This window comes from Antechinus flavipes, chromosome 4 (genome assembly GCF_016432865.1).
Source record: "Antechinus flavipes isolate AdamAnt ecotype Samford, QLD, Australia chromosome 4, AdamAnt_v2, whole genome shotgun sequence".
Classification (NCBI taxonomy): Eukaryota; Metazoa; Chordata; class Mammalia; order Dasyuromorphia; family Dasyuridae; genus Antechinus; species Antechinus flavipes.
Genome location: NC_067401.1, coordinates 108,992,623 through 109,017,770, shown reverse-complemented (window position 1 = coordinate 109,017,770; position 25,148 = coordinate 108,992,623). Strand labels below are relative to the sequence as shown.

Sequence of the window (25,148 nt, the reverse complement as noted above, 5' to 3'; positions counted from 1 at the left end):
ATTAAGAGCACTTGGAAGCATTCCAGAAGATCAGAGCCATGTAGAGAATAAAATTCTAACAGTTAAGAAAAACATAAAAAATATAAACATGAATAATTAAGAGTAAGGGCTTAAACAAGGAAAAAACTGCTTATATTCTACTATGGCAAGATAATACATATCTGAACCCTAATGTCATAAGAGATCATACACACAATCTAATTGCCCAATGCTAGGGAGTGATTCTGTTATGTCTTGATGATCTTAAGAACAGAGAAGGGAAGAAAAACATACTGGTGAGAATACAGGGAAAGAGGGAAAGGAAAAGAAAGTTAGGGAAAATTATTTCACATAATTAAGGCACACAAGCTGACATCTATACAAACAAGGGAGGGAACAGCTGACCCATGAACCTCTAATCTGAATAGTCAAAGAACATAAAGAATACACATTATTGGGTACAAAAATACATTTCTTTCAAGAATGAAAGAAGATGAAAAAGGACAAAGGGGAAATAAGAAAAAGAACAGGTGACAGAGAGATTGGTTCTAACCAAACTCATAACTAAGGAGGCACAAAAATATTTGTTTTTTTCCTGAGGTGGCAAAGAATGAGAATCTGAGGGTAGGGCTATCAATTGGGAAATGATGTGTGTGTATGTTAGAGAATATATATATATATATATAAAAAATAGAATACTCTTGTGTGAGAATAAATGATGTTGGAAATGGTTCAAAGAAAACTGGGAAGATTTCATTTATCTTTTGGATATGGCCAATGCAAAAATTTGTTTTGCTTGATTAGACATTTCTGTCTCTTTCATTTTCAATGTTGATTAGGGTTATTGATTTAGGAGGAAATAGGGAAAGAAAGCACATATCTGCTGACTAAAAAAAAAATAAAATATAACTATTTTAAAAGTGAATCAATAGAAGCAAATGAATATAATACAAATTTGAGCTGTGTGAACAGAAGCCCAGTGATTAGAACTAAAAAAGGTGTTAACTTTGCTATACCCTGTACTAGTTGAACCACATCAGGAGACTTGTGTTCAATTCTGGGGACCATATAATACACAGGATATTGATAAGCTCAATCTATTGATAATAAGAATCCAAAGAACATTTTAAAATCATGAGGCCTAAAACTATGTGTCTGTGTGTGTGTGTGTGTGTGTGTGTGTGTGTGTGTGTGTGTATGTGTAAGTTTGCTGAAACTATATGTATATGGAAGTTTACACAGAGAGAGACAGAGAGAGAGAGAGAGAGAGAGAGAGAGAGAGAGAGAGACAGACAGAGAGAGAGAGAGAGAAGAGAGCGCACACTTAGAGGAGAGAACTTGGGAACATGATATTTAAAGAACTGTCATTTGAAAGAATAATTATATTTTTCTGTTTGGCTCCACCCAGAAGCAATGGGTAGAAGATGCAAAGATTAAAATCTCAGCTTGATATAACAAAGAAGTTTACAACAATTAGATTTATCCAAAAGCAGAGCAAGTCACTTCAGCAGGCAGTGAATTCAAAATCACTGGATGGAGATCCTAGAATATAGGTTAAAAATGTTGTGGAAGGGATTCTAGATCAGGGTTGTCAAAACCAAATGGAAATAGATCCTTGTTGGCCATATAGACAAAGAAAACCACAGGTTAACACTATCCATGTTGTACTGTACTTGCAAGGACTCCATACAATTTTACTTTGTCATTCTGCAAACACATTCTTTTTTTGTTTGTTTTTTTATTAAAGCTTTTTATTTTATTTTAAAACACATATGCATGGATAATTTTCAACATTAACCCTTGTAAAACCTTATATTCCAATTTCCCCCCTCTTCCCTACACACCCCCTTCCCTAGATGGCAAGTAATCCAATATATATTAAACATGATAAAAATATATATTAGATCCAATGTATGCATATACTTATACAATTATCTTGCTGCACAAAATCAAATCAAAAAGGAAAAAAAATGAGAAAAAATAAAATGCTAGCAACAACAACAAAAGTGAAAATGCTATGTTGTGATCCATACTCAATTCCTACAGTTCTCTGTCTGGGTGTAGGTGGCTCTCTTCAACACAAGATCATTGAAAAACCCTCGATGTTGAAAAGAGCCACGCCCATCAGAATTGATCATAGTATAATTTTACTGTTGCAAAATGGTTCTAATTCACTTCACTCAGCATCAATTCATCTAAGTCTCTACAAGCCTCTTTGGAATCATCCTGCTGGTCATTTCTTACACAATACTATTCCATCCATATATCATAATTTATTCAGCCATTCTCCAACTGATGAGCATCCACTCAGTTTCCAGTTTCTTGCCATTACAAGAAAGGCTGCTACAAACATTTTGGCACATACAGGTCCCTTTCCCTTCTTTAGTATTTCTTTGGGATATAAGCTCAGTATTAACATTGCTGGATCAAAGGGTATGCTCAGTATGATAACTTTTTGGGCATAATTCCAAATTGCTTTCCAGAATGGCTGGATCCATTCACAACTCCACCAACAATGCATCAGTGTCCCAGCTTTCCCGCATCCCCTCCAGCATTCGTCATTATCTTTTCCTGTCATCTTAGCCAACTCTGAGGTGTGTAGTGGTATCCCAGAGCTGTCTTAATTTGCATTTCTTTAATCAATAATAATTCAGGGGACCTTTTCATATGACTAGAAATGGTTTAATTATTTTATTTTTTTTTCCTGAAGCAATTGGGGTTGAGTGACTTGCCCAGGGTAACACAGCTAGGAAGTGTTAAGCATCTGAGGCCAGATTTGAACTTAGGTCCTCCTGACTTCAGGGATGGTGCTCTATCCACTGCACCACCTAGCTGCCCCTACTTTAATTTCTTCATCTGAAAATTGTTCATATCCTTTGACCATTTATCAGTTGGAGAATGGCTTTAATTCTTATATGAGTTAATGCTCTATATATTTTAGAAATGAGGCCTTTATCAGAACTCTTAAATATAAAAATGTTTCTCCAGTTTATTGCTTCCCTTCTAATCTTGTCTATATTAGTTCTGTTTATAGAAAACTTTTAAACAACATAATCAAAATTATCTATTTTGTTTTCGATGATATACTCCAGTTCTTCTTTGGTCACAGATTCCTTCCACTTCCACATATCTGGGAGCTACACTATCCTATGTTCTCCTAATGTGTTTATAATATCATTCTTTATGTCTACATCATGAACCTATTTTGACCGTATCTTGGTATACGGTGTTCTGTGTGGGTCAATGGCCTTGTTTCTGCCATACTAGTTTTCAATTTTCCCTGTAGTTTTTGTCAAATAGTGAATTCTTATCCCAAAAGCTGGGGTCTTTTGGATTTATCAAACACTAGACTGTTATAGTCACTGACTATTTTGCTCTGTGAACCTCACTTACTCCACTGGTCGACTTCTCTATTTCTTAGCTTGGTGACCTCTGCTTTATAATACAGTTCTAGATCTGGCACAATCAAGCCACCTTCACTGGCATGTTTTCTTTCATTAATTCCTTTGAAATTCTTGACCTTTTGTTCTTCCAGATGAACTCTGATATTATTTTTTCTAGCTCTGTAAAATAATTTCTGGGGAGTTTGATTGATATAGCACTAAGTAGATTAATTTAGATAGTATTGTCATTTTTATTATATTTACTTGGCCCTCCTATAAGCACTTGATATTTTTCCAATTGCTTAGATCTAACTTTATTTGTATGGAAAGTGTTTTGTAATTGTATTCATATCATTCCTGACTTGCCCTTGACAGACTCCCAAATATTTTATTCTATCAACAATTATTTTAAATGGAATTTCTTTTTGTATTTCTTGCTGTTGAACTTTGTTGGTAATATATAAAAATATTGATGATTTATGTGAATTTATTTTGTATCCTGCAACTTTGCTAAAGTTGTGAATTGTTCTTAATAGTCTTTTAGTTGATTTTCTAGGACTCTAAATATACCACGATATCATGTTCAAAGAGTGATAATTCCTTTAATCTTTTTCTTCTCTTATTGCCAAAGCTAACATTTCTAATATAATATTAAATCGTATTGGTAGACAATCTTTTTTCATTCCTGATCTCATTGGGAATGGTTCCAATTTGTTCCCATTACATGTGATGCTTGCTGATGGTTTTAAACAGATGCTATTGATCATTTTAAGGAAAATTCTATTTATTCCTAGAATCCCTGGTTATTTTTAACAGGAATGGGTATTGGATTTTATCAAATGCTTTTTCTGCATCTATTGAAATAAGGATATGGTTTTCGTCAGTTTGGTTATTGATGTATTCAATTATGCTAATAGTTTTCCTAATATTGAATCAGCCCTGCATTCCTGGTATAAATTCTACTTGGTCACGGTGTATTATCAGGGTATGAGGTATATTCTTCTTTTTCTCCATAAAAAATCTCTTTGTTAATATTTTATTTAATATTTTTGCATCCATATTCATAAGGGAAATTTGTCTATAATTTTCTTTATTTTCACTCTACCTGATTTAGATAGCAGCACCATATCTGTGTCATAAAAGGAATTTGGTAGGACTCCTTTCCCTATTTTTTAAAATAATACTGGAATTGTTCTTTAAATATTTGATAGAATTCACATGTAATGTGATTTTTTCTTGAGCTCTGGAGGTTTTTTCTTAGGGAATTGATTAATAGCTTATTTTTTTTTTTTAAATGGGACTATTCAAGTAATTTATTTCTTCTTCTGTTAATCTTTATTTTTGTGGGTATTCCTCCATTTCACTTAGATTAGCAAACTGACATAAAGGTGGGCAAAATAACTCCTAATTATTGCTCTGATTTCTTCTTCATTGGTGAAATTTTCCCTTTTCATTTCTGAGACTGGAATAATTTGACTTTCTTATTTCCTTTTTCTAATCAAATTGACTAAAGGTTTATCTATTTCATTGTCTTTTTTCATAAAACCAACTTTTAGTTTTACTTATTAATTCAATAGTTTCCTTACTTTCAATATTACTAATCTCCCCTTCTATTTTCAGAATTTCAAATTTGGTATTTAATTGGGGGGTTTGCATGTTTTTTTTTCTAGCTTTTTTAGTTGCAAACCCAATTCATTGATTTTCTCTTTATCTTATGCAAGTAAACATCTAGATACATAAAATTTCCCTAATAACATCCCACAAATGTTGGTATATTGTCTCATTGTTGTCATTCTCTTGGATAAAATTGTTAATTGTGTCTATGGTTTGCTATTTCACCCACTCATTCTTTAGGATTAGATTATTTAGTTTCCAATTAATTTTTAGTCTATTTTCCCCTGGCCTTTTATTGTATGCAATGTTTATTTCATCATGATCTGAGAAAAATGCATTTATTATTTCTGCCTTTCTGCATTTGATTTTGAGATTTTTATGTCCTAACATGTGGTCAATTTTTGTATAAAATTGTAATCTGTATAGATTTCATGTACTGCTAAGAAAAAAAGTATATTCCTTTTTGTTTCCATTCAATTCTTTCCAAAGGTCTATCATCCCTAACTTTTCTAGGATTCTATTTACCTCCTTAACTTCTTTCTTATTTATTTTGTGGTTCAATGTATCTAGTTTTGAAAGAGCAAGATTGAGATCTCTCACTAGTTTTGCTGTCTAATTCTTCTTGCAGCTCTCTTAACTTTTCTTCTACGAATTTGGATACTATACCACTTGGTGCATAATATTTAGTATTAACATTTCTTCATAATATTTCTGTGTTGCCTTTAAGTAGGATGTAGTTTCCTTCCTTATTTCTTTTAATTAGATCTATTTTTGCTTTTGCTTGATCTGAGATCAGGATTGCTATCTCTACTCTTTTTTTTTTCCCCTCAGTTGAAACAATAAATTCTGCTCCAGCCTTTTACATTTACTCTAAATGTTTTAAATGAGTTTCTTATAAACAACAAATTAGGATTCCAGCTTTTAATCCAGTCTGCTATCTGCTTCTGTTTTATGGGAGCGTTCATCCCATTCACAGATTACTAACTCTGTATTTCCTGCCATCTTGTTTATCCACAATTACATTTTTCGCTTCCCTTTTCCCATTGCCCTCCTCCCCACTATGTTGTTACTGAACATCCCCTCCCTCAAATAGCCCACCCCCTCTCTTATATCTTTCCTCTTCTACTTCTGTTCTCTCTTCTATTAGCCTCCTACTTCCCTATAAGGTGAAACAAACTTCTTTGTGAAGAAGGCTTATTTGCCTGATACTCTCTCTGAGCCAAATCTGATGAGAATAAGATTCGCACAATATTCATCTCTCTCCCCTCGTTACCTCCATTGTAATGGGTCTTTTATGCCTCCTCATGAGATATATTTTACCCCATTTTAACTCCATTTTCCTCTTCTTCCAGTAGAATCACATTTCTTTCTCTAGTTTCTTTTTTAAATCATCACAATAAAATCAATTTATACCTCCACTCTCTAAATAGAAATGCAGATCTCAAGAATTAAACACATTATCTTCCCATATAGGGATATAAGCTTTTTAATTTTTAAAAGAAAGTTATTTTTTCTTTCCTTTTTATTTTTTTATGCTTCTTTTGAGTTCTGTATTTGAAGATCAAATTTTTTATTCAGCTCTGGTCTTTTCATCAAAAATAGATGAAATTTACCTGTTTCATTGAATGTGCATCTTTTTTCCTGAATGATGATGCTCAATTTTGCTGGATAATTGATTCTTGGCTGCAATCCAAGTTCCTTTGCCTTTCAAAATAGCAGATTCCATGCCCTTCAATCTTTTAAAGTGGAAGCTGTAAAGTTTTGGGTAATCCCGATTGTGGCTCCTCGATATTTGAATTGTTTCCTTCTGGCTGCCTGCAATATTTTCTGATTTGCTTAATTCTGAAATTTAGCTACAATGTTCCATGGAGTTTTCCTTTTGAGGTTTCTTTCAGGTGATCAGTGAATTCTTTCAATGGCTATTTGACCCTCTCATTCTAACAATTGGGCAGTTTTCCTTGATGATTTCCTAAAAGATAATATCTAGGCTCTTTTTTTCATTATGGTTTTTAGAAAGTTCAATAATTCTTAGATTGTCTCTCCTACATCTATTTTACAGGTTAGTTGTTTTTCCAATGAGGTAGATTACATTTTCTTCTATTTTCTTCATTTTTGGGGTTTTCTTTGACTGATTATTGACGTCTCATCGAGTCATCCACTTCTATTTGTTCAATTCTAATTTTTAGTGAATTAATCTTCTTTTGCATTTGCCCAATTAAGGTGTTTTGCTCATTGCATTTTTCCCCCCGTTTCACAAATTCTGCTTTTCAACGAATTGGTTTCTTTTTCATATCTATTTTGTAAGGAGTTATGTGATTTTTCCATTTCATGAAATCTATTTTGTAAGGAGTTATTTTCCTTTTCCATTTCATCAAATGTATTTTTAAAAAGTTTTCTTCAGATAAATTTGTTTTTCCTTTTCTATATTCTCTTGCAAAGATCTTATTTCCTTTCCTCATTTTTCTTCTCTTTTTTAAGATCCTTCCTGAATACTTACAAGAGAGCCTTGTGAGATGGGGACCAACTCCTATCACCCTTTGGGGCTTCATTTGGAGCTGATGTGCCCTTATGATCTTCAGGGTATGAGGTATATTCTTCTTTTTCTCCATAAAAACTATCTATGGTCAGAGCTCTTTGCTTTTTTGATCATTTTTTTAAAAAAGGTTGAGGTCTGCTCTTAAGGCAAAAGGGCAACAGCTGCTTTAGTTTGCTCTGGGGCCAGTGCTGCTGACTGACTTTGGGTGCTGGGTCCCATTCATATAGTGTTCAGGGCACATAGTTTGCCTTTTGTATTTGCTTTGAGTATCTTAAAGCTAATCTGCTGATCCACCAGCTTGGAACCAGGATAGAGTAGCCTAAGAGCCTCAGAGTAACTTCCCCAGTAAGTGCACGGCCCTGGCTCCTCATCCTTTTCCCCCCAAGTTCCTTGCCCTGGGCTCCTTGGTCTGAAGTCTTGGCTCAGCAGTCTCTCCCTCTGCCTGATTGAAACATACCTTCTCTGAAGTTCTTTCAAAGTTATCTTCTTCTGGAAATTTGTTGTACTCAAATATTTGTGGGTTCTGACATTCCAAAGTCAGTTCAGAGGCTTGATCTGCTGTTGATCTGAGGTAAGCTCGGAGGAGATCAGATAGAGACAAGTCTATTCTCCACCACCTTGGCTCCGCCTCCCTTTTTAAAAATCACAAGGTTTTTATTTTCAAAACATATGCATGGATAATTCTATTTTATTTATTTTTTATTTATTTATTTTTAAAATAACTTTTTATTGACAGAACCCATGCCAAGGTAATTTTTTACAACATTATCCCTTGCACTCATTTCTGTTCCGATTTTTCCCCTCCCTCCCTCCACCCCCCTCCTCCAGGTGGCAAGCAGTCCTATACATGTTAAATAGGTTACAGTATATCCTAGATACAATATATGTGTGCAGAACCAAACAGTTCTCTTGTTGCACAGGGAGAATTGGATTCAGAAGGTATAAATAACCCGGGAAAAAAAACAAAAATGCAAGCAGTTTACATTCATTTCTCAGTGAGCTTTCTTTGGGTGTAGCTGCTTCTGTCCAGCATGAATAATTTTAACACTGACCCTTGCAAAATCTTGTGTTCCAAATTTCCCTCACCTCCTTCCCATGACAAGGAATTCAATATATGTTAAATCCAATATATGTATACATACTTATAAAATTATCTTGCTACACACACACACACACACACACACACACACACACACACACACATCAGATAAAAAAGAAAAAAAAGGAATAAAGAAAACAAAATGCAAGCAAACAAAAAAAAAAAAGAGTGAGAATGCTATGGTGAACCATACTCAATTCCCACAGTCCTCTCTCTGGAAGCGGATGGCTCTCTCCATCACAAGGGCATTGGAATTGGCCTGAATTATCTTACTGTTGAAAAGAAAACCATCCATCAGAATTGATCATCATATAATCTTGTAACTGTTGCCAACACATCCTTATTAAATAGCATGCTCCCTATCGCCAGAAGCCTTATATGAGGGAATTTAGGAACCATATAGGATTAAGAATAACAAATAGCATTTGGATGAAGATCAACTGAAGGAATAAGAAATGATACTTGTATCAAGATATATTTAAGAACATTTGAACAGAAGAAAGGAAACAATAAGGAATTTGAAACACACATCACCAGTCTGGCTTGGAAGTATGACATATTACTTCTCCTCTGCCCCAGTCTGCCAATGCGTGGCACAAGAAACTTTCCCTCCTGTCTCAGCCAACAGCAGCTGGAAAACAGATGAGTACCATCTACTGCCACACTACTTCTCTCCATCTAACATTCATTGCCCTATCTTCCAATTCTCACTTGACACAGAACAGCCCCTGTCAACATGATGCTGATGTTCTAGGTTCCAATTTTACTGAATGGATCTCAGAGCCCTGCTCCACTCTAACCTTTGGACCAATTATTCACTTAGTAGGAGGCCATCTGCCCTGCGATTAATTCCCCAAGGTCTTCAAAGCTCTGTCATTTGTCTAACTATTAGGTCAATCTCCCATGAACTGGAACACTCTCTGATGTGATATCTCCACCAATTAAAATGCCAGAGCAAAGACTATCTCAATTTTCTATTAGTATTTTGCAAAGTGCTTAAAACAAAGTCAGGGCTTATTAAATATGTCTCTATTTCCATTGTATTACTAATAAAGAGTTTTAATTGTTTGGACGTCTGTTAATTCTCTCTTCCCAAAGAATAATAGCTAATAATTTCTTAATTTTTCTTGATAAGTTTTAAAACTTTATATATTTTCATTCTAAACACAACCAATAAAAAAGGGCAAATATATATTTGTAAAACAATCAGGATTACGCATGAAATTACATGTAGAGCTCTATTATGTATCATAAGTTTGAGCGATAGCTTTAAAATCAATCCTATGTGTGAAATTTTTTTGGCTTTCTTTTTGTTCTTTTTTAGGTATTATTTTAAGATGACTCAAGAGATTTAAAGTACTTACAATAGACTTGTGATAGAAAGAATCATAAACATTCAGAGAGAGAACTATGAAGAATGAATGTGAATAAAAGCATAGTATTTTTACCTTTTTTTGGTGGTGAAGTACCCAGGAGAGAGAAAAACAGGGCAGCCAAAATAATGAAGTTTTAAGAACGTTTATTGCTAGCTAGCAACTGAACCCCAACACCAAGATGAGAGGGGTCAGTAATAAGTGGCCTCAGGGCCATATATTTATAGAAAGAAGAGACATCAAAATGTTTTTCTGATACATTTGTCATAATAAAGGAATTTCTATTCTAAATAGGAGGCAAAAAGTTATCATTCTAAGGGGGTCATTCTCAGGCAGCAGCAAACAGCATTTCTTTAAGCTTATTAGGTTGTCAAGGTCTCAAGACTCTCAGGACAGTACATCTGGGTTGTTAAAAATAGCATCTGCATTAGGGAGTGAAGAACTAGTAATAAACTTCTAACTACAAAGATTCAAGATTATGTTTCTCATGGTCCCATTTTGGGGTGCTTTTCCACTTCAGTGGTGCTGTTATTTGCTTATTTTTTTTTCTTGTTTTTTTTTTTTCTTTTGATCTGATTTTTCTATTGTAGAACAACAAATGTGGAAATATGTTTAGAAAAATTGCACATGTTTAACTTACAGTGGATTGCTTTCTGTCAAGGTGAGGAGGGAGGAGAGAAGGAGAGGAAGGAGAGAGAAAAAATTGGACCAAAAAGTTTTGGAAAGGTGAATGTTGAAAACGATCATTGCATGTATTTGGAAAAATAAAAAGTTATTTTGAAAATAATAAAAATGACTCTATGACTCTTCTTTATTTTCTGTATATAATAACTATTTGAATTCATGGGAGCTGATGAGGTCTCCAAGTGAAATAGTATAAAGAAATCCCAAGGCACTCACAGTCTCAAGGGACACCTAAAGTTAGTTATCAGGCAAGACCTAGATAAAGATCAAGCAAAGGAGGCTGAGAAGGAACAGTCAGATGGGTAAGAGGAGAGCCAGGACAGAAGAGAGTCACAAAATCCTAAAGAGAAGAGAGTATTGGGAAGGAAAATATGACTGACCGTGTCAGAGGAGGACTGAGGAAAGGCTATTGGATATGTCAGCTAAGAGGTCATTGGTAACTTAGGGTGGGCAGTTTTGGTTGACTGATGAGGTCAGAAGCCAGACAAGAGTGAAAGAAATGTAGGTGGAGGTACTGATCGTAGACAGCCTTCTTGAAGAGTTTAGCCACAAAAGAGAAGAGGGACACGAGATGATAGCTAACAAAGGTTGGACAGATGCAGGGAGGGAAGATCTGGCAATGTCTGCAGGGTAGAGGGAAGCAGGAGACTGAAGACAAATGAGAAGGTGGAGATGGTAAAGGAAGACATCAGATGGAGAACATCAGATGGAGTGGGATCATTTATGCATATAAAACCCCTCTGGGTTTGCCTTGGCAAGGAGAAGGACCACCTTCGTAACTGAGCAGGTGAAAGAGAAGGTAATAGCAGAAGGCATTTGAATGAACTAAAATGAGGAAGAAGGAGGAAGAGGGACTTCTTAGTGTTGTGATGTGATAGCCATAAAAATGCATTCACTGGTGTTTACGACAAAGGAGGTGATCATGATCCATATTGTACTCAGGTCAGACTACATTTGAAATAAGTTAATTTTTGGAACAAACATTTAGAAAATGTGTTGATAAATGGGCTAGGTCTACAAGGAGGCAACCAGAATAAGAGCTTTGATGTTATGGCCTAGGAGGTTCAGTTGAAGGAAATGGGCATGTAAAGTTCAGAGAAGGTAAGACCAAGGCAGGATGTTACAAGTGGCTTCAAAGACTATCACATGGAAGGCATGGTTTTAAACTAGTTCTGGTTGGCTTTGCTGAATAAAACTATGATCAATGAATGAATTACAAGCCATAAAAAGAAAAATTTAGACTTGATATAAAGAAAAATTCCAACAATTAAAATTATAAAATTATTCAATACCAAAAAGGGCTGTATCAGGAGGAAGTGATTTGTCCTTTATTCCAGATCTTCATACAAAAACTTTATAATTACTTGTATTATAGGTCTCTGTTCAGGAATGAGAGAGGAACTCTCAGGTCCTCTCCAACTTAGATTTGTTAAAGTTTTACTGTTTCCATTTTATAAGAGAATATTGACATTCAGAGCATTTATATGATTTTTCCAAAGTCACAGTTACTAAGTGGCAGCATTATGACTGCAAATCAAGCCTAATTATTTAAAATTCAAAAAGGTTTTTTTTCCCTGCTATTATGATGTTGTTATGAGGCACAAGGGTATAAATAGATATCTGCAGAATCAATGGTCTTAGTTTTTCTTGACTTCCAAGAAATTACATGAAATTGCTGTAAAGAGAGCAAAGTTCCAAGTGGGTGACAAAACTGCCCATTCTCTTACCGAGTTCTTTTCCAGAAAAATAGCCCAGATAGCTTTTCCTAATCCCCGGGAATCCTTAGGATATGTCTGCAGGTAAACTTCTGCACATAAGTAGAAAAGCTAAGAAGAGATGAGAAAGGAGTTAGCTGAGTGGGAGGAATATTCCTCTACCTTCCTGGATGCCTCCTCCGCTCATTAACCTTCTACTTCCAACTCTTGTTTGATTTTTTGTTCTGCATATTCCTTAGTATTTGGGCTTTTTTTTTTTTTTTTTTTTAAGCTAATATTACTTTTCTTTGTATTCATTTATATATTGTCTACTAAGTATTCTTCCCAGTAAAAATTAATTGCCTTTAAATTATTTATCAAAAGTTTTATAGAATTGGTTTTTTACTTAGGTGACAGTTTAATCATCTGAGTTCAAGTTCCCAAGAAGGATCCTCCAAGCTGGAAAGACTTTGAGAATAAGCCTACAAAAGTATGTATCTGATATTTTGGAATGAATAAGCTCAGAGAAATGGAAAGGTTTATCACTACATGGCTAGTCATCAGATGATGTTTTTCTTTTTGGTCACAATTTATGAAGACCCATCCATTAATGTAGAGCTATTTTAGAAGAAATAAAGAAATATACCAAGGAATCACAAATCTTTCTAAGCAATTCATGAATATTATGTGCTTTTTATATACTATAAGTTCATTATTATTTGTTCCTCCCCCTCCCCAGGCAATTGGGGTTAAGTGACTTGCCCAGGGTCACACAACTAGAAAGTGTTAAGTGTCTGAAATCAGATTTGAATTCAGGTCCTCCTGACTTCAGGGTTGGTGATTATTATTTCTTAACTAATATTTAATTTACCTTCAACCCCAAAGAAAATGGAATTTGCTTAGTGACAGACCTGGGGTTGGTGCATGGGAAACAAATGTCCCATAATATAGAAATCATATTCTAAACTTTTAATTATATTTGCCTTCTCCAACTGGTAGGCAGAGTACAAAGCAATTTTCTCTTATAGCTTCCTCCCCTTCTATATACTTTGTCACTTCTATTTTCAGACATATCTTTTCAAAGCTAGCTAAGTTTGTTTATTTCCTGCCAAGTCTCCAAATGCATAATGGTACATCAAAAATATCCCCCCTTCAAATTCAGCCCACTAAGTTGTCTTCACCTATTCATTCAAAAAAAGTCTAAAAATTCCATCTCTTTCAGGAAGCCTTCTCATACTTACTGGTCAAGAGGGGACAACTTCTTTGGGCGATGGACTTTTCCTCATTTTTTATCTTAATAGTTCTTCAAGGTATGTATGAAATATTGTTTACTGTCAAGTTCTGTATGTTTTTTTTGGTTGTCTCTATACATGTAAACTCACACCAGTCTATCTTTATAATCTACAACTCTCATAAAATAGGGAAACCAATATGATTCTCTTCAGTGTTCAATACCGTGTCAACTATAGTTAGACACTTGATCAAGATAATGTGACTTACCAAAGGGTTTGGATCTGCCTGAGAGAAGATATAACGCAGGAAAACCCCAAGATGAGCAGGTCGGTATTTGAGTTTCTCTAGGTCCTGAAATAGCATGTCACACTGTTAAAAAAAAAAAAAAAAAAAAGGTTGTGATGAATATAGGTACCAAATAGGCTGGCCCGGTCCAGTATAGCACCTATATCTCCTATCATTTTTTCAGACTTCTCAATTCCCACCCTGCATCACACTTGAGTAGTAGTAAAAGTTGCTCAACTACAAACCAAATTAGCTTGTTTTCAGAGGCAGTTTGAAAACAGTGTGATCAAGGGATATAATGTAGCAACTGTTACCTCATTGTTGAAATAACCTGGATCATAATCTTCTTCTGGACCAATAATCAAAGGTTTTGCGCTATGATCCAAACTCTGGAGGAAAACAGGGAGTTGTAGGAATTAATGATTAAAGGGAAAGGGAACAAACAAAACTGGACCAATGTTGTATCTTACTATTATTCCCACTGTCCTATTAAAGATGAAAAATTCTCTTCATCCTGAAAAGTCAGCTATTTCTGGAAGGGCAAGTCACCAAGTAATCTGGTCGTATATGTGAAGATAGAAAAGGAAAAAGAGTGTTCCTCTTTGAACTGTTCAGTTCTGCAAACATATATTGTATCTAGGATATACTGCAACATATCTAACATATATAGGACTGCTTGCCATCTAGGGGAGGGGGTGGAGGGAGGGAGGGGGAAAATTGGAACAGAAGTGAGTGTAAGGGATAATGTTGTAAAAAAAAAATTACCCTGGCATGGATTCTGTCAATATAAAGTTATTGTAAAATAAAATAAAATATATACATATAAAAAAACACAAAGATGTTATGAAATCTTCAAAAAAAAAAAAAAAAAAAAGAGTGTTCCTCTTCTTGTCTGGGAAAGAAATCTGGCAAGAGTAGGGCAATAGGTAACAATCTCAAACCTGCAGCTTCTGATAAGATTTCTGAGTTCTTGACATTGTAAACTTGAATAAATAAATAAATTAGTATCTAACATGAATGTATTGCTTTAAAGTTTAGAGAGAGATCTTACTTTATTTTCATAACAACCCTGGCTGATAGATTCTACTATTATTTCCCATTATTTATAGATAAGGAAACTGGCAGATTAAAGACTTGCCCAGGAGATACCACTGCTAAGTTTCTATAGCAGAATTTGAATTCAGATCTTTGTGATCCTGGGCAAGTTATTACCTTTGTCAGATTTCATTTTTTACTACATTCTTTTCTCATTCAAGAATCTTCAGCAGAGCTCCCCATTGCCAAGTGCCCCTAACCTAAATTCCTTATAGACTGGTTTTCAAGATCATTCTTCCAACTACCTCTTTTTATCTTGAATCCTCACTCTCTCCCAAAAGGATGTCTGATTCAGCAAAGATAACATGCCAATGATTACTTCCTTCATGTCTTTATATGACATTCTTTATGTAATGCTTTCTCATCCTATTTGCTAATTCACGGTTCTACCACCCTTCAAAAGTGTGCTCAAATTTCATATGCTACAAGAACTTTCCTTGAGTCATTTGATCTAATCTTGGAGCTAGAGGGATGACCCTTGGAAATCTAGCAGCACACATCTGGGTGGCACAAAAGGGGCACAGAAGGAGAAAGTGAGAGCAGTCAATTCTGACACTAATACTCCCAGGGTTACTTCTTCCTGGAACACTGGAAGAAAGACCCCCTACTGAAGTGGAGCTCAATGAGGTTCCAGAGCTCAGTCCCTTTGGCGTGTCCCCCAGAACAAATAAGCAAATCAAAGTGTAGGGTCTGGTGACATCCACTGGGATGGATGGGAAAGATGTTGGTTTCTCTAACAGGGAATCATCCCCTATCGAGTGGAGACTGCTACAAGGGGAGAGGATGGGAGAAGAGGTAAAAGGCTCTTTGTGTCTCCCTCTTATTTTGAAAATAAGGCACTGATAAAATTGTCCAGTCTCCCTGGACTCAAAGTACTCATTTTGGCTTTTAGAACATTACTTTATATGTGTTAATTTGTCTTTCATTCTTCCTCCTTCTGTAATTTCAGTTTGGTACCTAAGTCTGAGTTCTGCAGACATTGGGAAAGGAATATATTGTTTTGGTCACTAAAATTCAAGTATTTAAGTACTTTACCACATGAAACATCTCCTCTTACTCAACCTATTTTCAAAAAGCAAGAAATCCCTAATAACAACCAATCCTTCAATCCTTATCTACCTGATTTCTTGTCATTTTACAAACTATGGGGAGAGAGATAGGGTCCAGCTGTAGGATTAGTACGAAGAACATCAAGAAAGACAGTAAGATCACAGTATCTTCTATCAAACCCATGACAATATCCTTCCCTTTGTTAATGGAGGAACAAGGTAATCAATCCACCAAATACATATTTAATATCTCTAATCAAGAGGGACTGCAATTCACATCCTAAGCCGGCATGCTTCTTACCATTACCCCAATTCTAGAGGCATTTTTGAACATTCCACTACTCTAGTTATTTTATAATTGTAAAGATGATCACTAAATTAATGCAGCATTTTAAAAATCTATAAAGTGATTTACATACTTATCTAATTTAATCTTCACAAACAGTACAACGAGAAAACTGACCACTGCAGAGTTCTGTGGGATAAAAACTTACTAGAATCGTTATATGGTAACAGAATTAATTTGATCTACAGATGGGGCAGCTAGATGGTACAGTGGATAGAGTGCTGGCTCTGAAGTCAGGAGAACTTGAATTCAAATCTGGCCTCAGACACTTAACACTTCCTAGCTGTGTGACCCTGGGCAAGTCACTTAACCCCAATTGCCTCAACAAAAGAAAATTTAAAAAAAAAAAAAACAACAATAATTTGATCTACAGCTTTTTGCGCTTTTTTAGTAGCTATATCACATTATTGATTCATAGCTAAGCCTGTGGTCAATTAAAATACTTCTTCCTCTGTCACCTCAAACTTTTCCCTATGGATTAAAGTCTTTTCTAGCCCATATTTGTGGAAGTAATTTAATTTTACTTAAATGTATATCTGTTGTTATTCCTGTTGATTACATTTCATCTAATTTAGCTTCAGCTCAACATTTCAAGCCAAATGAGATTAATTTTAAATGTTTACTATCATCTTTTTTCTTTAATCTTTTCCTTTTATATTTCATTTCTTGAAGACTTCATTTCATATCATAGTTTCAATTATCCTATTTGTACAAATGTGTCTCAAATCTAGATACACTTTCTCTAAAGTTACCCTGAACCCCAACCTTAAGTTTTCAACTGCTTATTAAGAAAATTGTGCTTCTGTCTCTTTTCAATGCATCTAAAACTGAAGATCATCATCACTGCTTCCAAACCTGTCTCTTCCCCAAAATTTCCCATTTTCTGGTGACAGCACTATTATTTTTTCTACCACTTAGTTAGAAACTTGAGAAAAATTTCTAACTTTTCATTTTCTCTCATCCTCCACATCTGTCAATTGCCAGGGCCTATTGACACTATTTCTGTGTCAATCTATTGCATTTATAAACTATTTCTTTCTTTCTATTCTTGTAGTTCCAATGTTCATTACTTTTCTCCTATAATTACTAATTATTCCCTGGTTCTAACTTCTCCCTCTCCAATCTAACTTTCTTATAGCTATAATATAGTAGAAAAATAAAGACTTATGTTTGCATTCCCCAAATTTTATCATACACAATAGGCACTTAATACATGTGTCCTGAATGGACTTAAAAACCAAATAATGTGAGAGGCCACATAGGAGCATGGAGAGTGCTAACCTCGAAGTTAGGAGAACTGGACTCTAAATCCCACCTGACAATACATTGGCCAGTCCCTTAATCCATTCAGTGCTCTGGTTGGGTTTCTAAGAACATAAGGTGCAATGAAAGTGCTGACCCAGAGAGAATCTGCTTATCTGAGAGTAAATTTCATACCAATGACATCACAAGAACTCTATCATCTACCATGTTATACTGACTATACTTCCTAAATTGATTAAAGAGGAAAAAAAGAAGCCAGTTTACCCCGGCTGAGTCACACTTTTCCCAGGTACCCTTTTTTCCCCCTCCACACCAAATACATACTTATCCTCAACATACATGTAACTTTTATGAAATGCCCTTTTGTCTCAACTATAAGAATAAACATTTGATGCATTCTATACAGTGTTTTAGGTCCTGGAATAAATGACTCTCAAAGAACTTACAACCTTCTAAGGGGAATATGCCTTTGGGGCAAAAGTGAGCTCTGGGAAATAATGAAGAAATAAAGATCACTTTGGAGAGGACAAAGATTTTACCTCTCTAATAAGACTACACAAGGTTGTTTAGTGATGAGATCCAGACTGTCAGCTTTGAGAAAAGTAAAGGAGAAGCACTGGAGTGGCTCACCTGCTCAGTAGTGGGCAGAACAGTTGTATCTGAGCCTTGTCGCCGATGGTGCTGGGCCATTTTAGCCATGATCACAGGTGATGTACGTGGACTGTCTAGCCCAGGATCTGATAATACTGAGTTCCTTTTTAACAATGACTGGGAGAAGTGGAGGGAAGTGGGGAGGGGGAGAGGGAGTGCAGAGATGGGATCTGTTAGTCATAGAATAGGCAAATGCTTAACTTGTTCACCCAGTTTAGCTATTGTTGTCAGGCAGCAATCTGTTTGAGAGAAACTGTTGACTAAATGAGATTCTTAAAAGTTAATCGCAATTTTTCATATGCATTGATCCCCTTAGTTAAATCTTTTCATAATACTTTTATTTACTCATGGAATTTGTATACTAGCAATCCTGGAGAGAAAAATCAAAACCTGAAAACTTTCTTCCATGATATTTATGTCTAACTTGGGGAGAGGAGCTAGGAAGAATTAAAATACTAATGTTCAAATACTGGTATAAAAACAGAATCATTAAGCCAAATAATTCTAAAAAAGAATCAAGAGTTGAGGCAATTAGGCAGCGCAGTGAACAGAGCACCAGCCCTTAAGTCAGGAGGACCTGAGTTCAAATCTGGCCTTAGAACACAACACTTTGTAGCTGTATGACCCTGAGCAAATCATTCAACTCTAATTGTCTCAGTAAAAAATAAACAAACAAATAAATAAATAAATCAAGAGCTGACTGAATCTGTGGATTTCAATAAAACAGCATCCTTGTGAATTTGGATAATTGATATCTGATATAAAACAATTAGAAATAAAAATGGATTTATATATAGGTTATGCTTAGGTTATCTATAGATTATGCTTAAAATACTACTTTTTAGAGTACAGAACATAGCAAAGGCTTACAAACCAGAAACCCAGGGCATAACTCCCATAGTTATCTAACTTGCACTTTGACCTTTAAATAGGTTAAGAGCCTCAAGCACAGGATTTACATCTTCAAATGGGCCCAATCCCTCCACAATCTCACCTCACTAAGGGAAGGGAAGCGTTCAGTTCCAGAGTCTAAGCCACTGTCTCCATCTTGGGAATCCAAGAAATGACAGCCTATGGAATGTTAAAGAACAGTATAGGAATGAGAACTTCTATTCTGAGGACCTGAATCAGAGAAGAAAGGAGACCACTTTTGTCTGATCTTTCCTGTAACAGTTTACTCTCTCATTTTGTGACTCCAATTCAGATTCTCTCCTGAGAAAAGCTAACACTACTTTCTGACCATGCCTAGCTCCTTTCTCATTTCTAAAACTACTCAAGGACCATTTCCTACTGTCTGAAATGCCATTTAAAATAATCTAATTTCTCAGCTCCTTCAATTCTCCTTTACACTCCCCATTTCTAGATTTACCTCTAATACACACCCACACCCACAATTTCTCCCACATATCCCTAGTTTTTGTCTATGCAGATATTCTATCTTATTATTCTATATAAGTATACTTCTATTGTTGCTTGAATCTGAAATGTATTTTCCATGCACATCTGTCATGTTTCAATGATTAGACTGCATTTTCTTATTGCAGGAGACTGTTATCTTTCTTTCTGGGTCTGAATAAGAACAGGCAAGAAATCTGAAGAATCAATGCCAGAAAGAAATGAAAATATAGATGGAACTCACCCTCTGATGACTTCAGATTAGCTGGGTTGGTGTCATACAATTGAAGTATATCCTGAAATTAAATTCCCAGATGAAGGGACAATCAGGTAAAGCTGCACAGAAGACAATCAATCAGAATCCCTTGTCTTCTCCATACCTCAACTAAATCTGTCCTGTTAGAATATGTTTATATATGATAAGGATAATGTCTGTTTAACTGACAATAAAATGATTAGCTAGTGGTGTTCTGTTAAGGATGCCTGATGATAAGAAGGATGAGGAAGAGAAGGAAGAGATGAAAATGACTATGTAGCCTAAGAATACCAGTGAGGACTCCATTACCTTAAGTCAAATGTCATAGTCTACTCATTCACCTGGATGTCAAAAGAAACCCTCAAGTTGGATCAGACATGGGAGAAAGAACTTTGACTTTTAGAATGTGGATAAATAACCAAAATGATTAGTGGACAGATACCACTCTGGAAAGAGATTTTAAATAGTGTCCTTCAACTACTTGTCCTCAATCCTACTTTGTACAACTTTTACAGCAGTTACCTAAATAAAGACATAGCTGGATGCTTCTTAAATTTGGAGGTGAGCCTGCATTTTTGATTTCCTTCACAGGCTCCCGACTCTATTTCAAACTCCGATTCTTTTTGTACAGCAAAATAACTGTTAGGACATGTATGCTTATATTGTATTTAATTTATACTTTAACATACTTAACATGTATTGGTCAACCTGCCATCAGGGGGAGGGGATGAGGGGGAAGGAGGGGAAAAATTGGAACAAAAGGTTTGGCAATTGTCAATGCTATAAAATTACCCATGCATATAACTTGTAAATAAAAAGCTATAATTAAAAAAAAAAAATTTGGAGGTGACATCAGGGAAGGGTAGCTAGCACTTTTGCTGACACAACTGGGATTTCCAAACATCTTATTAGGCTAGAAATAGGCCAAATCTAATAATATTACCGTTATAATTCTTATTTCAATCATGGTCCAAAACGGTCAAGAGAATGATTTCTTTGCCCTCCAGCTTCTAAAGATGAGACAGATCCTCCCCATGGATAACTTGTATTCACACACAGGTCTACACACGAGTAATGACAATTCAAATGTGTACTGTACTTTAAGATGTGGAAAAATGTTTTCCTCACAACAATCTTGTGCTGCAGGTATTAAAAGGATTGCTTTCCTTTCCTAATTCATGAAATCCCTGAAATCTATACACAGAGAGACCCCTTGGGAATCTATAAACCCCAAATTAACAATTCCAGGTATAGAAGACATAAATATGTACACATATAAAGATAAAATAAATGCAAGGTAGTTTTTCCTGGAAATCACTAACATCTGGGTAGTTTCAGAAAGGTCTTGTTATATAGGAGATTGTTTAACTTTGAAGCTTCGAAGGAAAATATGGATTTCTTAGAAGTGGAATGAAGGAAAGAGTACATTTCAGACATTGGGACAGCCTATCTAAAGGCAAAGAGAAAGAACATGGAATATCATATGTAAGAAAAAGAAAGCAGCTCAGTTTAGCTGGACTGAAAAATATGTTTCGGGAAATAACAACAAATATAAGGCTCAAAGGATCAGGATGGGACCAAGCAGTGAAGAGCTTTTATTGGCTCTGCAGGTAATAGCAAAACCCTGAGCTTGACTAAACTCTTGTATGATGCTGCCAGTCCTGTGATTAAGGAATATAACTCTGGCAGTCCTATGGAGGATGGGACTGTAAAAGGGAGAGACTTGAGTCAAGGAGGCAGATTAAAGGTCTACCGCAATCTCAGAAAGGAAAATGCCATCTGCATGCAGAAAGAAAACTATGGAAACTGAATACCAATCAAAGCATATATTTTCACTGTTTTTGTTTGTTTTTTTCTTGCTTAAGGTTTTTTCTTTTGTTCTGATTCTTCTTTTACAACATGACTAATATGGAAGCATAGGTTCATATTAGATTACTTGATGTCTTAGAAAGAGTGGAGGGAAGGGAAGGAGAAAAAATTTTGTAACTCAAAATCTTACAAAAATGAATGCTGAAAACGACCTTGACATGTAATTGGAAAATTAAGTACTATTAAGTAAAAAAAAAAAACAAAAACTATTGCAGTAGTCTAAGTGACAGATAATGAGAATTCATCTATACCAGTGACTGTGAGTAAAGAAAAGGGACAGATATGACTGAGATTGCAGAGGCAGAACTGATAAGATCAAAAAGGTAATCAGACGTGTGCAGTGAGGGAGAGTGAGGAGTGAAGAAAGTCTCCAAATATTTGGAGTCAGGGTGACTGAAAGTCTGTTGATGCGCCTGATAAAAAAATAGCGAAGTTCAGAAGAAAGATGGGAAAAAATAATGATATGTGAAATTTAGTGACAAGTCTAAAAGGAAAGAATGATGGCTGGTATTGTACATCAATTGGGGAGGACAAGGGTATAAGAATATTAGAGTCACTACCTCAATGATTTCGTTAGTCCCATTAATAATTTCCAGACCATCTCTAGGAAAAGCCTTCCTGGAATAAACTCTATGGATAATTAAGCATGCCAGTACAATTCCTGACTCATCCTTTTCTCTCAACATACTCTGATAATTATAGTTATTTAGCAGTAATTGCAATTATTACTCCACATTAATGGTAAGGTACTACAGTACAGATTATCTCTTTTTTGAAAGTGCATAATCCAGAAGTAATTTCTACTCAGCAATGGAATGTATCACCACAGGGGATCCTAACTATTCTATAAGAATGTCATTAGGTACAAGACTGGAAGAGATCTTAGATACTAGGTGGTCCAACTGCCTTCCTTCAGAGAGAAGACTCAGAAAGGTAAAGAAATCTACCCAATAGAGTAATACAAGAGTTGGATCCTCTGATTTCAAAGTCACTGCTCTTTCTACCATATTATATGTTATCTTCATATCCATCTCAACTTTTAAAAATTCTGTCCTATCTATTTTCTATTTACTTGCTTAGATATATGTAGTTTCTTGACTAGCTGCTTCTTTCTTGCTATTTTATCCCTAATGCCAAAGACAATACAAGCAATAAATGGGTAAATACTGACCTCAAATACTACCATCTCCATGTGAAACCTTCCCTGATATCCCAGGCATAAATATTCTTTTCTTCCTCCAACTTCATACTTCTATAATGTTCTGAGCCTTTATAAAACACACATTCTTATGCTTCATTATGAAGTAATGGGCTCTTGAAAATCAATAGAAAGTAAGTTGTAGAAGATCCTTTACTGGACTTTGTCCTGGTCATGCCTGATAACTGTAGGTAAACCCCAGGGCTATGTCATGGCTTTCCTCCTTTCTCCCTCTACTATTTCACTTGGTGGTCTCAGGAGGTCCCATGGAATTAATTATCATCTTTATGGTGATGCTTCTAGTTATTCAGCCTTAACCTTTTTTCCTATCCTCTAGATTTGAATCTCCAACTGCCTAGTTCTAGATGTTCCACAGGGATCTCAAAGTCAACATGTCCAACACTAAACTCATTCTTTTCTTCCCAAAGCCTCCCCAATTCCAAAATTCTCTATTACTGTAGAGTACACAATCATCCTTCCAGATCAAGGCTTGCCAACTGGGTATCACTTTCAACTCTTCACTTACATCACTTTCTCTCCTCTGACACTACCCTGCTACAAACTTTCACCACCTCACACTTGTACTATTATTGCAACAGTCTTCTGGTTAGTCTATCAACCTCAAGTCTCTCTCCATGCAAGTGAGTCAACCCCCCTTCCCTCCCCAAAACCCAAACATTTTAAAAGCAACTACTACTTGCCACACCTTATATTAAGTGTTGGGAATATAAATATTAAAAACAAACAAAACGACAACAACAACAACAAAAACAAAAACAAAAAACCCTTGCCCTCAAGGAAATTGCAATCTAAAGGGGAGAGGGGGAAGTTGAAAAAGTGGTAAGGGGAGGGGAGGAGAGGGAGAAGGTACTAGCAAGAGTGACAGAAAAGTCCAAAGAAGTTTAAAAAAAAACTATATGAGGCTTTCAATTATCTCAAACTTGTAAAGGTTCATCTTTTTAACACCAATATTCTGCCAGTGATCAATTAATCAATCAACAAAGATTTATTAAGCACTTACTATGAGCTAAGACGCTGTGAATACAAAGAAAAGGCATATAGTATTTCACCTTAGCTTAGATTTTTAATAGGGGAGAAAAACATATCAACATACATACAACGAGTGGACAACTCTAGCGGAAAGAAGGGGAGAAGGGAAAGGGGAGGACAGGAAAGAATCACTAGGAAAAGCATCTTGAAGAAGGTAGCACTTGAACTGAATCTTCAAAAAGCCAGGGATTCTAAGAATTGGAAATTATGAGAGAACATTTCATGCGCAGAGGATGAGAATATAGCAAGTAGGACAGCATGGCTATACAGAAGAATTTGAAGAAATGAATAAAATGTCAGAAGACTGGAAAAGTAGAATAGTGGCAGAATGTGAAGAGCTTTAAAATGTCAAGCAAACAATGTTAAATTTGATCTTAGAGATAAAAGGAAACCATAAGAATTTATGAAGTAAGGGGATAATACAGTCAGATTTACACTTAGAGAAAGATGGATTGGAACTGGAGAAGTTTGAGATTGAGAGACCAATTAGAAGGCTACTGAAATAATCCAGGCCAGAGGTGACAATCATCTGAACTAGGGTAGTGGCTGAATAGATGAAAAGAAGGGAATGTATTCAAGATGTAGACAAAGAAATTATAAGACTTGACAAGCGATTGGATATGTGGGGAGAGGAGGATGACACTGAAAATATGAACCTAAATAACTGCCAAGGATGGTGAGTAAGTGCTCTTACAGAACACAGAAGTACAGAAAAGGCAACATTTTGGGGAGAAAAGAAATGAATTCTATTTCTATCATGTAGAGTTTGAGATACTTATGGGATATCCAGTTCAAAATGTCCAACAGGAAGTTGGTGGTACAGGACTGCAACTCAGGAGAGAGATGAGGGATAGATCTGATTATCACCTACTTGAATATAATTAAAACCATGGGAATTGATGAGACTACCAAGTGAGAAAATATAGAAAACTTTGGGGAAAACCCATTTGGTAGGCATGACATAAATGAAGATTCAGGAAAAAGACTGAAAAGGAACACATTAGCTCTAAGAATCACAACTGTAGTTGACCTAGAGAGTTAACTAGAGAGCAGTAGCAAAACTCATTGTGAGTAAAATCAGATTGCAGTACGTTAC

At 35.5% G+C, this 25,148-nt stretch overlaps 1 protein-coding gene across 7 annotated transcripts in view; it reads right to left on the bottom strand.

Moving 5' to 3' along the window:
- Positions 1 to 25,148, bottom strand: part of ARHGEF11 (Rho guanine nucleotide exchange factor 11) — a 151,035-nt gene that overhangs the window by 38,871 nt on the left and 87,016 nt on the right. For all 7 annotated transcript variants that reach the window (XM_051993724.1, XM_051993725.1, XM_051993719.1 and 4 more), the window contains 6 exons: positions 19,924 to 19,975; positions 19,279 to 19,355; positions 18,264 to 18,401; positions 14,195 to 14,269; positions 13,863 to 13,964; positions 12,396 to 12,494 (listed from right to left, as the gene is read on the bottom strand). In XM_051993724.1, coding sequence (XP_051849684.1) covers positions 12,396 to 12,494; positions 13,863 to 13,964; positions 14,195 to 14,269; positions 18,264 to 18,401; positions 19,279 to 19,355; positions 19,924 to 19,975 — 543 coding nt within the window. The remainder of the gene's footprint in view (positions 1 to 12,395; positions 12,495 to 13,862; positions 13,965 to 14,194; positions 14,270 to 18,263; positions 18,402 to 19,278; positions 19,356 to 19,923; positions 19,976 to 25,148) is intronic.